This window comes from Pyrus communis, chromosome 8 (assembly GCF_963583255.1).
Source record: "Pyrus communis chromosome 8, drPyrComm1.1, whole genome shotgun sequence".
Classification (NCBI taxonomy): domain Eukaryota; kingdom Viridiplantae; phylum Streptophyta; class Magnoliopsida; order Rosales; family Rosaceae; genus Pyrus; species Pyrus communis.
Window position 1 is genome coordinate 9,186,676 of NC_084810.1, and position 12,075 is coordinate 9,198,750.

A 12,075-nucleotide genomic window follows, 5' to 3' on the forward strand; every position below is an offset into this window, starting at 1 on the left:
TAAAGAGGTGCATAGTAGGAGAAGTGGAGTGTGGAAATCATTTTCTAGAAGAATTTGGGGAAATTCTAATAAAAAAACCTTGGAAAGGAAGATACTTAACCTGATAGATTTTTTTTTTTTTTTTTTTTTGACAATTAAACAAAGCGTTAATGAGTTAAATTGTTAATCGTTAGGGGGAGGGAAATCGGTGAAGATCAAACTCATATCAAGGTGCATAGACATGATTGTTTTCCGCAACTACGGGAAAACGCCATTTACAAACCAGACAACTGTTAAGCAACTTAATTTTAGTCATAGCGGACTCTAATAATTTTTCACTTTGGAATGTAGTTTTGAAGGAATTTTTTGATTCCTTGGCCTTAGAGGCCATTACCTTCCAAACCTTTTACAATATGCCTTATTGTTTTGCTTCTTGTATAATTGACACCTATGGGTTTTGTTGTCTTAGATGCGAGGTCATGGACTCACTCAATATTCTAATCCCATGATCTATTAAATATTAAATAAGTCATTATGTGCTTCACTAATCACTATCATGTGTGTGTATGCTTCAAATGATGTATATAGCTTACTGACAAAAATATATCTATTATATGTACGGGTTTTTATTGCAAATAGTTTCTGAAATTGATCTTCATCATCAAAATGATTTCTAAAATTAAAAATCAATCAATGTAGTCTCTGAAAATATGTGCCGCAAATCAACGTGGTCCTTCCGTCATAATTCTGTTAAAAATTCCGTTAAATGATGATGTGGCACATAAAATGGGCCCCACAAGATTTACGGATTTTTATCACAAATGGTCCCTGAAATTGACCCACACGATCAAGATGGTCTTTGAAATTGACCCACACCATCAATATGGTCCCTGAAATTGAAAATCAATCAATGTAGTCCTTGAAAATAGGTGTCACAAATAAATATGATCATTCCGCCATAATTCTGTAAAAAAAATTGTTATGTGCTATGTGGGTTTAATAATTAATTAAAAAAGTTGTCTAAATACCTTTTTGCACAATGAATTTTTTTTTTCTTATAGTAGGGCCTACTTCAAAGAGAAGGCATAAGGCTTAACTAAGGCCTAAGAGGGGGTGTGGAAAAAATGTGATCTCGGTCCAGGTTCAATTCAGTGAAGGGTGTCGAAGTGTGTAAAGATGGGTGTATTGAGATTTTATTTTATTTTATTTTATTTTTTTTTTTTTTTGAGAATAGAGAGCAAAGGAGGTATAGAAATGTGGACTGGGATGAGAGATGATTGCAGGACTAGGTTTTTGGGTTGACAATTTTTTCTTTAATTAGACTTGTGTGAGCCATTTATGTGTTACATCAACACATAACAGAATTTTTGATAGAATTATAACGGAATGATTACATTAATTTGAGACACTTACTTGCCGGATTACATTGATTAGTTTTTAATTTAAGGGACCATTCTAATTAGTTTTTAATTTCAATGACCATTTGTGAGAAAAATGACTCATGGGGCCCATTTATATGCCACATTAGCACTTAACAGATTTTTTAACAGAATTGTAACGGAATGACCACATTGATTTTGTGACACCTATTTTCAGGAACTACATTGATTGATTTTTAATTTTAGAAACCATCTTGATGGTCAGGGTCAATTTCATGAACCATTTATGATAAAAACCCTTATATGTAAAGGTAAAGACCCTTTGGAAAAATAAAGGTTGGAAAAGTATATGGCTAGGGAGGGACGGCAGAAAGTTAGAGGAGAAATTAGGCTAGGGCTTAGGAAGGGGAAACCTAAAACAAGTGATACCATATAGTTCCTTGACTGTATTGATGTCACAATATTACAAATATATAGACGAGTTAACTGTATTAAGATACAAGTAATTCTAATCTCACGGAGATTTACAAAACCTAACCCATTAGGATTCTCATATACTAACAAAAACAATAAATAAGTTGCAACAAAAAGAATCTTCGTGCATCTTCAGCATGAAGAATCTTTCAGTACGTGCAGTGAGAATCAAAATTAGAATGGATCTAATGGATCTAAGTTCACCCAGTTTTTAAAAGATCATCTTTTAAAATTTTGAGTAAATTACGCAAAACTACCTCAACTATGGGTCGCACCACAATCTCATACATCATGTTTTAAACATTGCGATGTCATATATTGGACTGAAAATAGTGACATCTCATAGATTGGAGTTTCAGTATCATTACAAGGCAAAATGCATGAGACAAGAAAAACACCAAACTGAATTAAAAGAAAAGCTTTCTCGGAGACGGTTTTGATGAAATGGTAGAGGACGATTTTGAGGACTTGAGGGGAAGCGGAATCCCCCTGCTTTCTTGACCCCCTGCAACCTTGTCAAGCAGCCTTGCCGCCTTGGGGTCTGTTAGTAGAGTCTTCTGAAATGACTCTGAAAACCCTGTTGCAATAATAGTCACATGAATCTCTCCGGTGTAGCGGTCATCCACAACAGCCCCAAATATTATGTTTGCAGAAGGATCTGCCAAACTCGTCACGACCTGAAATAATTTACAGTAGTTTGCAGACTATATTAGACTAAGGAAATGAGAAAGATAAAAAAAAGGGCTACCAGCACCATCCACAAGCAGTAATTTATGACTTTCTGCTCGTTTCTGAAAATGTAAATGTAAAGGTAGGACAATTCATTCCTCAATATGGGGAATGTATGATGAGAATCCTGAGGAGCTGTTTTGAGCTCACAAATTACTTTTTCCCTCATTCTATAAAACTGAAGAGAGCACTTTTCAATATTAGTCAAAGCTCTCATTAGATTAAAATGGAAGCAGAAAATTTTCAGGGTCCCTTTCTTCCGTAAAGATTAAAGCATAAAACTCGATGTTACCTGAGAAACTCTGTTGACTTCCTGCAGGGTTATGTCCTTTCCTCCTGTGATATTATACACAACACCAGTAGCTGATTGAATTGAAGATCCAATCAGAGGAGCTAAAGTTGCCTGTTCAGCTGCTTCTTCTGCACGGTTTTTACTGGAGGAAACACCTACTCCGAGCATTGCAGTTCCTGAGTCTTTCATGACTGCCCTTACATCTGCAAAATCCACATTTACCAGTCCGGGTATCTACATAAAAAGGAGACAGCAGTTTAATTTGCCTGAGATAATCAGAAAAAAAATTGTGGTACTATAATTTAATTCAGTACAAAGAGATGAAAATAAGATTATTCTGAGAACTGGATTAGTTTCAGCATCTTTGTCCTTTTGTATTTGCAAATTATCATGTAGTTCACCAAAGATAATACAATTTATAATAGGGCAAGGCTATAAATCAAAATAGTTCTCCATATATTTGAACTCTGACATGTTTCAGCATCTCAAGATAGTACTTACAGTGATTATGTCAGAAATTCCTTGCACTCCCTGACGTAAAACATCGTCAGCAAGAAGGAAAGCATCTTGAAGGGGTGTCTGCTCATCAGCAATATCAAGGAGGCGATCGTTCGGTATCACTATTAGAGTGTCAACATTTTTCTGCAGCTTTTCAATGGCCTCGAATGCCTGGAAGAAGCCAATGAATGCATGTAAGATTACTCCCCAATCCAGAGACTGCATAATGGTGGGGAAATCCAATGATAATAAATTTTAGTTTACTTTCGATTATGTAAACTAAAAAACTTTCAATTATGTTCAGATCTAGGGAACTTGGATATTATTGTAGTTGGACAACTACCAGTAACAGAAGTACTAGGGTCAGTTCCAATTTCGGTTAAATTTTAATTGGTCAAATGTTACGATGATCTTTTGATTTTTTTCATTTGCTGTCCTAAATAAATGACTTTAACCAATGTAAAATGCAGTCTCATAAAGCAGGATTAAAAAATACAACATGCCACACCACAGAACAGTTAACTAACAAGATGTGAACGCGAAGTAGTAACTATAAGATCATGGTATCATTCAAATGTCAAAGCATACTTGGGAAGGAAACATTTGTTTTTATACAATTCTGGCAAAGTGCATAAAGCAATTATCAGCAGAGATCCATTTGTGCAGCTACAAAAATTCAAGATACAGATGAGGACCAAACCGACACCTGCCTGCAATGATCTTTTACGCCCTTCAAAGCTGAAAGGGTAGGTAACCACACCAACAGTCAAATAACCCGCCTCTTTGGATATCTGGGCAACAACAGGAGCAGCTCCAGACCCTGTTCCACCGCCCATCCCAGCTGTTATAAAGACAAGATCTGAGCCCTTTAGAGCATTAGAAATAGCCTCCTTTGACTCTTCAGCCGCTTGCTCCCCCAAAAGTGGATTCCCACCAGTACCTGCATCTCTATCAAATCCATTAAAGTCAAAAGGCCTCATAGAAAATACAACAAATCATCACCAGTGATACCACCAGTGATACCATAAACACCAACACTTCAGGTGTAGATACAAAATATGGTACTACACTATAGTATATGAATGCATAAATCATGCCCCAACATATATGCACACCCCCATGAAAGATTTTCCCAAATCGAAAGCAGAGTGCCTGACCTAGCCCACGAGTCAAAAGCTCCCCAATCTGCAGCGGGTACTCGGCAGCAGACTGCAAGAGTGCTTGAGAATCCGTGTTTATGGCATAGAAATCAACACCCTAATGTCAAAAGAAGCAGCAAAGCTTCAGGAACCAATTAATTCCGAGTACTTGCCAAAGAATTGCTAGTAACACGTTCAGAAAAATTCCTCTTTAAGCCTAAATTGCCAATTCTCGACGCCATACTACAGTCGGTTACTCAGAAAAGTCAATCCAGTACCAGCAACCAGTAAAGAAATTTAAATTCTCAGGTTCTTAACAACTAAAAACACAATTGGGTTTGTAAAGTAAACACAATTACAACAACACACTACTTTACTGAACATATTTATTCATATTTACCAATGGGATTCAAACATATTTATGCATAATTCCAGTCTCAATTACACAAACAGAGAGAGAGAGAGAGAGAGTACAGGGAAAACCCACATGTAAACCGCTGCCAATCATGCGATTAACGGCATTGTTGCCGCCTCCACCGACCCCAACTACCTTAATCTTGGCCGATTCCATGGGAGCAAAGGAACAGCTGACAACCCCGAAACGGTGACGCTTCCATGCGCTTCTTCTTTTGCTGTTCAGAGGAATGCACGTTCTGAGGGAAGGCAGTGGCTTGTTGTGGTGGTGAAATGCTGCGGGAATTGAGGACGACGTCGTCGAGATTAGCTCGTTCGGGTTCGTCCATGCAGCCATCGTCGTTTTCGTGTTTGCTTCTCAGTGTCGCACTTTCACAGATATACAAATGGGGGTTTTCGGCTTTTTTAGGGTATTACAAAATTAGAAATTGAACCGTTTATGTTAGCAAAAAGTAAAGAAAAATCCCATCCCAAGACAACCGCATCCAAAACATATAATTATCCAAAATTCAAAGTAAAGATGAACTTAAACTGTGAAACTTAACGTGAATACCTCATATGTAATTATACGATGAAGTAAATTAAATTAGACTTCGGTAACAATCTTTAAAAGTTTTAGGTGAATTGTAAGATTTTTCTTTATGCATGTGAGGTTGTGTCGCATCAAAACGTTTATATGAAGAAGAATGTTTGTAACCTCATTGCAACACACATGAGTGAAAGTAATAACAATATCCCTCCTCTCTTTACCTGCATCATTTGTGAGATACAATTACGAAGATAAATTCCACTTTTATCTCTAGCAAAAGTTATCTCTCTCTCACTTTTCTATATTTATAACATAAACAACATTAATAAAAAAAAGTTATCACATTTATCTTTCTCAAGGCCCCCAGAAGAGTGACCTCCCGTGATGAGCCCTCCAATTGGTAAGCAATTTTAAGGGAAGAAAAAAGGTGGGCATCGTCTAAACTTCAAAGCTTAGTAACCAACATATTTACAACTCTTGGCTAAGCAACATTAACACATGTAAAAGAAAATAATACAAAAGCAAATACATAAACAGTCGATATAGTTCGATGTATGGAGATTTTTTTTGTTAAAACGAGATTCTTTTTGTTAAACTTTATAGCGTAGACTTGTAACTAGAAGCATGACATTGAAACGAAATTCTTTTTGTTAAAGGCAAAGATAAAAGAACCTTGACTATTCAAATGTGAATAATGGGTATCAACTTGAAGGTATCAATGTATCACTTGTAAAGAACCCAGTGCTGAAGATAGTTCAAAATTCATAACAACTGAGACTTGGCTATAACTTATTCCATTTAACTCATATTTATCTGCTTTTGAATGTCTGACAGTGAATTCTAAAATGAATGAGGGTACATATAACAATTCCAAACAAATTCGACGTTTAAACTCCGACATTTACATACTAATCCAACATCATAAGATACTAAAAACAGTCAATTGGACTAAAACTTGATGTTCTCCGGAGACAATCCATCATCCCACCGGGAAGTAACCAAATGAGGCGATATATATGCTTTTCGAAATGCAACTTCACTCTCCTTCATTTAGAATAGGGACTATGAGCGGTTTCATTTGTGCAAGATATACAATTGCCCACCTACCAAAACCAAAGATTACACAAATATGATGTCAGGTAGGCAATTAAACAACTGAATGCAATCTCTCGAGCTACACACTTAAGCCAGAAAAAAAATTGATTGATATTCATCGAAGAAACTTCATCCCACGAGAATTACACAGAGAAATCATATCAAAGTTTAGAAAATGCGTAAACTCAAGAGGCACCAATTCATCTAGTCTTTATATCTTTATAGCAAGGCAGGAGCGCAAGAAGGCTGACTCGAATAAGCATTAACTTATCATGATGAGTCAATGACAAACTCTAGCAATCACTGCACCACATAACTGTCACCATTGTGCAGTCCAACTAACAAAAGGAATAATGGAGGGGTTTTTTGTTCATTTCACTTGGAAAGATGATAGCCAGCACAAGTACATTACCATGATGTGACACGTTGTCACTGGCGTGGGTGGATTGGCTGTTACAATGAGGGAATGACTATACAGGCTAAGTTCTAAGGCCCTCTAAGGAGGATTTTCTGTATGAGGCATCCAATCAATGAGCTACACAATAATATTCTCACTTTTCCCACAATCCAGACGACGACTTTGTGAAGTTTATTTTGACAATAAATTGGAAATAATTCTCTCATCGAGCATAACTGGGTGTTCTGGATCTAGAGTCTGGACCAAAAATCTTATGTTCCACCAACTATTAATTATCAAAAACCTGGTTACTGATGACGAAGAAAAAGATATACGATATATATATTACAGAAGAACTTACATCATCCAACAGCAGATCGTTGCTGTAATAACCAATGTTAGATGGAACCTGCGTAAGAATATAGCATTCAGTATTTTGCACAAACAAGCATGATTGTATCTTAAAAGAAACTGCAGGGCATTTTCTCAAACCACTCTTACATACTGAATGATAAACTTTCTAGACTGTTATCTTGAATGACGATATCATATTCGTAAGACTACTTATCCTTAAAAATGCTATCACTTTAAACAACATTGGACAATCCGAGCCCAAGGGTCTTGGAGGCCCCCACGTCAGTGGATTAGCTCTAAAGATGATCCCTGGTGGAATGAAGGTTCTGAGTCACATTTACAATTACATATAAATCGGTTAGTTCAACGACAGAAAGTCTCAGTGAACACTTAGAAACCATTGAGACTAGACTACCCAATGATACTTAAAAATTAGCAAATAACTAACTAAACAAGTTTAACCAGTTTGCACACAAGTTCGTGAGTAACGGAAAGCTTGGCTCTTTACATTATGAGAAGTGCATAACTCTCCAACATCAGATATCAACATAAATGAGCAGTGACATAACCAATTTACTTGGAAAATAGTACTTGCAAGCAAGTTTACATGAGTAAAAATTCATCAGCTCCCAAATACAAAACATTTTTGGGATCCGCTTGATCAACAAATTCAGAAGCTAGATACGTTTTGGTAAACAAAGTAAAAATAAAATACAAAACAAAAATTTGAGGGATTTAGAGAGCAAAAAAGTGAAATCAGATGATGGGGAAACTTACAAATTAGCAGAGGGTCCTCTGTTGCAGCAAATTCTGGTACATAAGGACGCAATGATTCCAATCACAGCGAAAATTAGGGTCGTAACTAAGAACCCCATGTTGGATTTCTCTTCGATCTTGATCCACACAACCACAAAAGTTCAATTTCTGCAATACAAGATTGAAACAAGAAGGAATTCGAACGTGATTTAGGGTTTAAGAACTTAATTTTGATAAATAAGAAAAAAAATGAAGGCCAAATGTTTCAGCTTAAAAAAATGAAAATGGAAACCTACCGGCTGTTTGGCTACCGAGAAAATGTGGAAAAAAAAAATTAGAGAGAGAAAATATTTGGGATCTTATATTCTATCTTGATTACTCTGGACGCTGTCGTTTAGAGGAAACCTCTAAAGTGCAAACAGTGCATTGTTGAATAGGGCTTTGTGAACCCTCCGATTCTCCCAAGTTTTTTGTTTTTATGTCAAAATGGTCTCAAAATTTTTATTCGAACTCATGTTTTGTATATTTATAGTCAACTTAAAATTTTTGAGTAAATTGTTACAAAAATTAAAAAAAAAACAAATAGTATAAATGTTTTACTCTATTACACAATTACTGTTAGAAACCAGATGTAACTAAATTTGAAACTAAATACAATTTGTGAATATAAAATTTTAAAGTAATTTTTTTACTCTATTCTAATTAATGTAATTTTAATAATAAAATATTTTTGCTATATTTTTTTTAAGGGGAAACTTGAAATAGGTCCAATTTTATAGCCCAATATTAGGATTAGTCCAATTTTTAGTTATTTTTGACTTAGCTCCAATGATTAGGATTCCATGTCAGCAATTTTTCTGATTAGGGTGATTTTTTTGCATTGTTATTACTATTTTACCCTCTTATAGATTTGGCACGTTCTCCATATATTACCCACGTTTTAAATTTTTATCAGAATTCAAATTCATTGTTTAGTGGTCTTTCATCTTTCTCCCAGATTTCTTGATAACAATTTTTGAATTTGAATTTCTTATCAATCTATTTTTAAGGAAGGCTTAAACTTATCTAGTAGACAATGAATTCGGATGGATTGGAGTCCCATCATTTTATTGAATTGAAACACTTAAATGAAACAAAAACTCAAATTTCGCATAACTTCTTTATCCTAGTCTTCCTTTTCCCAGCTACCATCTCCCTACCATCTCCCTCATTTATGAATCTACAAAGGACATGTGCTCTCATATTCTTCATCGCCTCTGCCGAAAAGACACCATTGACTAATTCTCCATCAGCTTTTTGTTGTGCAATATACATCACAGCAACTCCACAGTCATAACTGTTTAACAAAAAAAAAAGGGTATGAACTTAAATATTACATTCTATCACCATGAAACCAACAAATAGGCACAATACCTGTTTCACGGGTATACCTATAGATTTGATTGTTCTACAATACCTGTTCTACAGGTATACCTATAGAACACAATACCTGTTTTACAGGTAAACCAAATCGATGGGTAGGATAAACATACCTCCAACTCATGGATCTTCATAATTTCCATCTTTGCATACAATTCTGACAAATTCCACTTAACAACCTTAAGTGAGATGTGCTCTATAGGTATACTTCAGGGGGAAAACAGGTATCAAAGAAAACTGATCCAATGCATACTTCGAAAAATTTTAAAGTACCTGTTCTCCAAGTATACCGGGAGGCCAGAACCAGATCTTCGCCTATTCTGTTTTCATCATATACTGGGAGAAATTTTATAGCTTTCATAGCTTCATACGGATTTAGGAGATTTGTTTCAAGGTTTCCGCTGGATACGGACGCAAACCAATTTGAAAGATGGGAGGATAAGGTTTTTGAATAAACAGAGAGACAAATCTGCAAGAGACCTGATAAAGGGCTCTAATGGCACTTGTTGTAATTTTGTTGGTAAATTATGTGCATTTTAATTGCTGACATGAATGATTGTTGTACTTACTAGCCCCCACTTATGCTTATGTAATATAAATGGATTCCATTCAAAAGAGGCTTATAAAATTGGACCCATATCAAAAGACCCTTTTTTTTAAATATTAAATACTTTTGCGGGCAAGATTTATATTTATATATACATATAGGGAAATTTTATTTAAACTCATCTACCCTATTTCTACACCCAACTTACTATTTGCATCCATTTGACTTTTAACTAAATTATTAATATCTCTTCAAACCCAAATTTAATACATAATATACACCCATAAACCTAATTCAATATGTGGATTTATTTTTATACCCATTTCTTCAACAATTGCTTCAAAGTTTTTTTTTTTTTTTTTTTCGAAGAATGAAAAATGTAATGGTTTTATTCTCATTTCTTTTATTCAAGCAAAATAGATGACAAATATATATATATATATATATATATATATATATATATATATATATCAAGGCAATTCACATATTCCTCGACTCAGAGAATCATATCATGCCATGTAGCACTCTTATGCCTGGTTTGGTACTGAGGTGATTCTGAAAAAAGTTGGTATAAAAAAAAGCTGGGAGCTGTTTTTGTGTTTGGTAAACATTCAGCTTCAGTTTTTTTTCACAGTTTTAGATGAAAAAAAGCCAAAAACAAGAAACTGCAAAACCTAGCTTTGAAAAACTGGCTTTTTTTCATATCTGTTTTACATAAAAGTTTACTAAACACTATAATACTGCCTTTTTTTTCTTCAAAAGCACTTTTACAAAAAAGTTTACCAAACACTCTGCTGCTTTATTTCACAGCTGCTTATTCTCACAGCACAGCAGAAGCAGCTTTTTTTCAAAGCACAGCAATATCAAGCCAGCCCTTAGTCCTTTATTTTCCAAAAAGCTTTCAATTGTAAAATGATTGAATTCAAATGTACTCGTACAAATTTATAGAGAACAAGAAAATGATTGAGACAGGGGCTTGCACGAACTTCACTTTCATCATTGAGAACTCTTTTCATGAGATACAAATCACAAAATTTTGTGATCTCCAAGAGTACTTCCAGCACTGAGTAACTCACAGTTACTTGTTTCTGCCAGGAACAATGTTAAAAGGCAATGTTAATCCTTTTTCAGTAACAATTTCTATCACCAAATTTAATTACGGAAAGATGTTGCTGGAAAGAAAAGTAGACCACCTGAAGTTCCTCTGGGGTACTTTCCTCAAGGACTACTCCGAGTAAACGACGAGTTACCTACATATAAGCTTAAAAGGGTGAATTTGTTGATTCAAATTGTCACCCCCATAAAAATCAAACAAATTCTCGGGACATTAAATTATTTCACAGGGTATCATATAGCAATTATTAGTCATTATTGAACATTTGAAGCTTAGCAGTTTTAATCGTGAAGTACAGAAACATCTAAAAGTAAAACCCAGAGGTTCCATAACTTCACCACGAAATTTTCACAACATGCAGGTGCCTGCCGCTTTGGTTGCCTTCTTTGTAGTCCACTGGGTGATCTAAGCAGCCTCCATGTGAAAACTACTGCAACAGCAAATCCCATGATGGCCCCAATAGAACGCGAATTCTGACACCATTTAAAATTTCTTGAAAGAACTCAACTTTACCATCTCCATTCGAACACAACTTTGATACTTAAATGCCAAAGATGAAGCAACAGACTGGGATAATCCCAAAAGTGATGTGTTGATACTAATCGCAAGGCAATTCACGTAGGATAAACAAAGAATGATCGTAGGGTTTAATTATAATGTTTGGGTTTATTGATAAATATGAGATTTATTATTAATTTTATTTTGTACTTGATAGTAATTATGCAATAGGGTAAAATAAATAAACAATTAACATTCAAAATTTTAAGTTGGGTGTAAAAAGAGGTTGCATGGGTTTAAATAAAATTTCCCATATATATATATATTTTTTCTTTTTAAAGTTTACCCATCAAAAATTTCGTTGGCTTAAATATTTTTTTTTTTCGTAAAATTAAACTTTGCCCGATTAAAGAGTTTGGCTGGACATGTTAGGTTTGTTGAGCAAAGTTGATCAATGAATTT

At 34.9% G+C, this 12,075-nt stretch overlaps 2 protein-coding genes across 2 annotated transcripts; both read right to left on the reverse strand.

Moving 5' to 3' along the window:
• Window positions 1-2,141: 2,141 nt before the first annotated feature.
• On the reverse strand, window positions 2,142-5,321 carry LOC137742134 (cell division protein FtsZ homolog 1, chloroplastic-like). The gene is made up of 6 exons (XM_068481895.1): window positions 4,978-5,321; window positions 4,509-4,608; window positions 4,062-4,291; window positions 3,355-3,522; window positions 2,854-3,087; window positions 2,142-2,509 (listed from the first exon to the last, which is right to left on the reverse strand). The coding sequence occupies exons 1-6, from the start codon at window positions 5,239-5,241 to the stop codon at window positions 2,240-2,242; spliced, it is 1,266 nt and encodes a 421-aa protein (XP_068337996.1). The 5' UTR covers window positions 5,242-5,321; the 3' UTR covers window positions 2,142-2,239.
• An 890-nt stretch (window positions 5,322-6,211) lies between these two features.
• On the reverse strand, window positions 6,212-8,391 carry LOC137742135 (V-type proton ATPase subunit e1-like). The gene is made up of 4 exons (XM_068481896.1): window positions 8,332-8,391; window positions 8,057-8,203; window positions 7,287-7,334; window positions 6,212-6,536 (listed from the first exon to the last, which is right to left on the reverse strand). Exons 2-4 carry the CDS (start codon window positions 8,152-8,154, stop codon window positions 6,470-6,472), a joined length of 213 nt encoding a protein of 70 aa, XP_068337997.1. The 5' UTR covers window positions 8,155-8,203; window positions 8,332-8,391; the 3' UTR covers window positions 6,212-6,469.
• Window positions 8,392-12,075: the final 3,684 nt, after the last annotated feature.

Bases quoted from the DNA above. Each gene is read 5' to 3' on its own strand.
- LOC137742134 (XM_068481895.1), bottom strand. From the start codon at position 5,241: ATGGCTGCATGGACGAACCCGAACGAGCTAATCTCGACGACGTCGTCC. The intron at 4,609-4,977 runs GTGGGTTTTCCC...TTTTGACATTAG, and splicing joins TGATTGGCAGCGGTTTACAT to GGTGTTGATTTCTATGCCAT. The intron at 2,510-2,853 runs GTAACATCGAGT...AAATTATTTCAG, and splicing joins AAGTCAACAGAGTTTCTCAG to GTCGTGACGAGTTTGGCAGA.
- LOC137742135 (XM_068481896.1), bottom strand. From the start codon at position 8,154: ATGGGGTTCTTAGTTACGACCCTAATTTTCGCTGTGATTGGAATCATT. The intron at 7,335-8,056 runs GTAAGTTTCCCC...ATTCTTACGCAG, and splicing joins AGAGGACCCTCTGCTAATTT to GTTCCATCTAACATTGGTTA. The intron at 6,537-7,286 runs GTAAGTTCTTCT...TGGTTTTGGTAG, and splicing joins ACGATCTGCTGTTGGATGAT to GTGGGCAATTGTATATCTTG.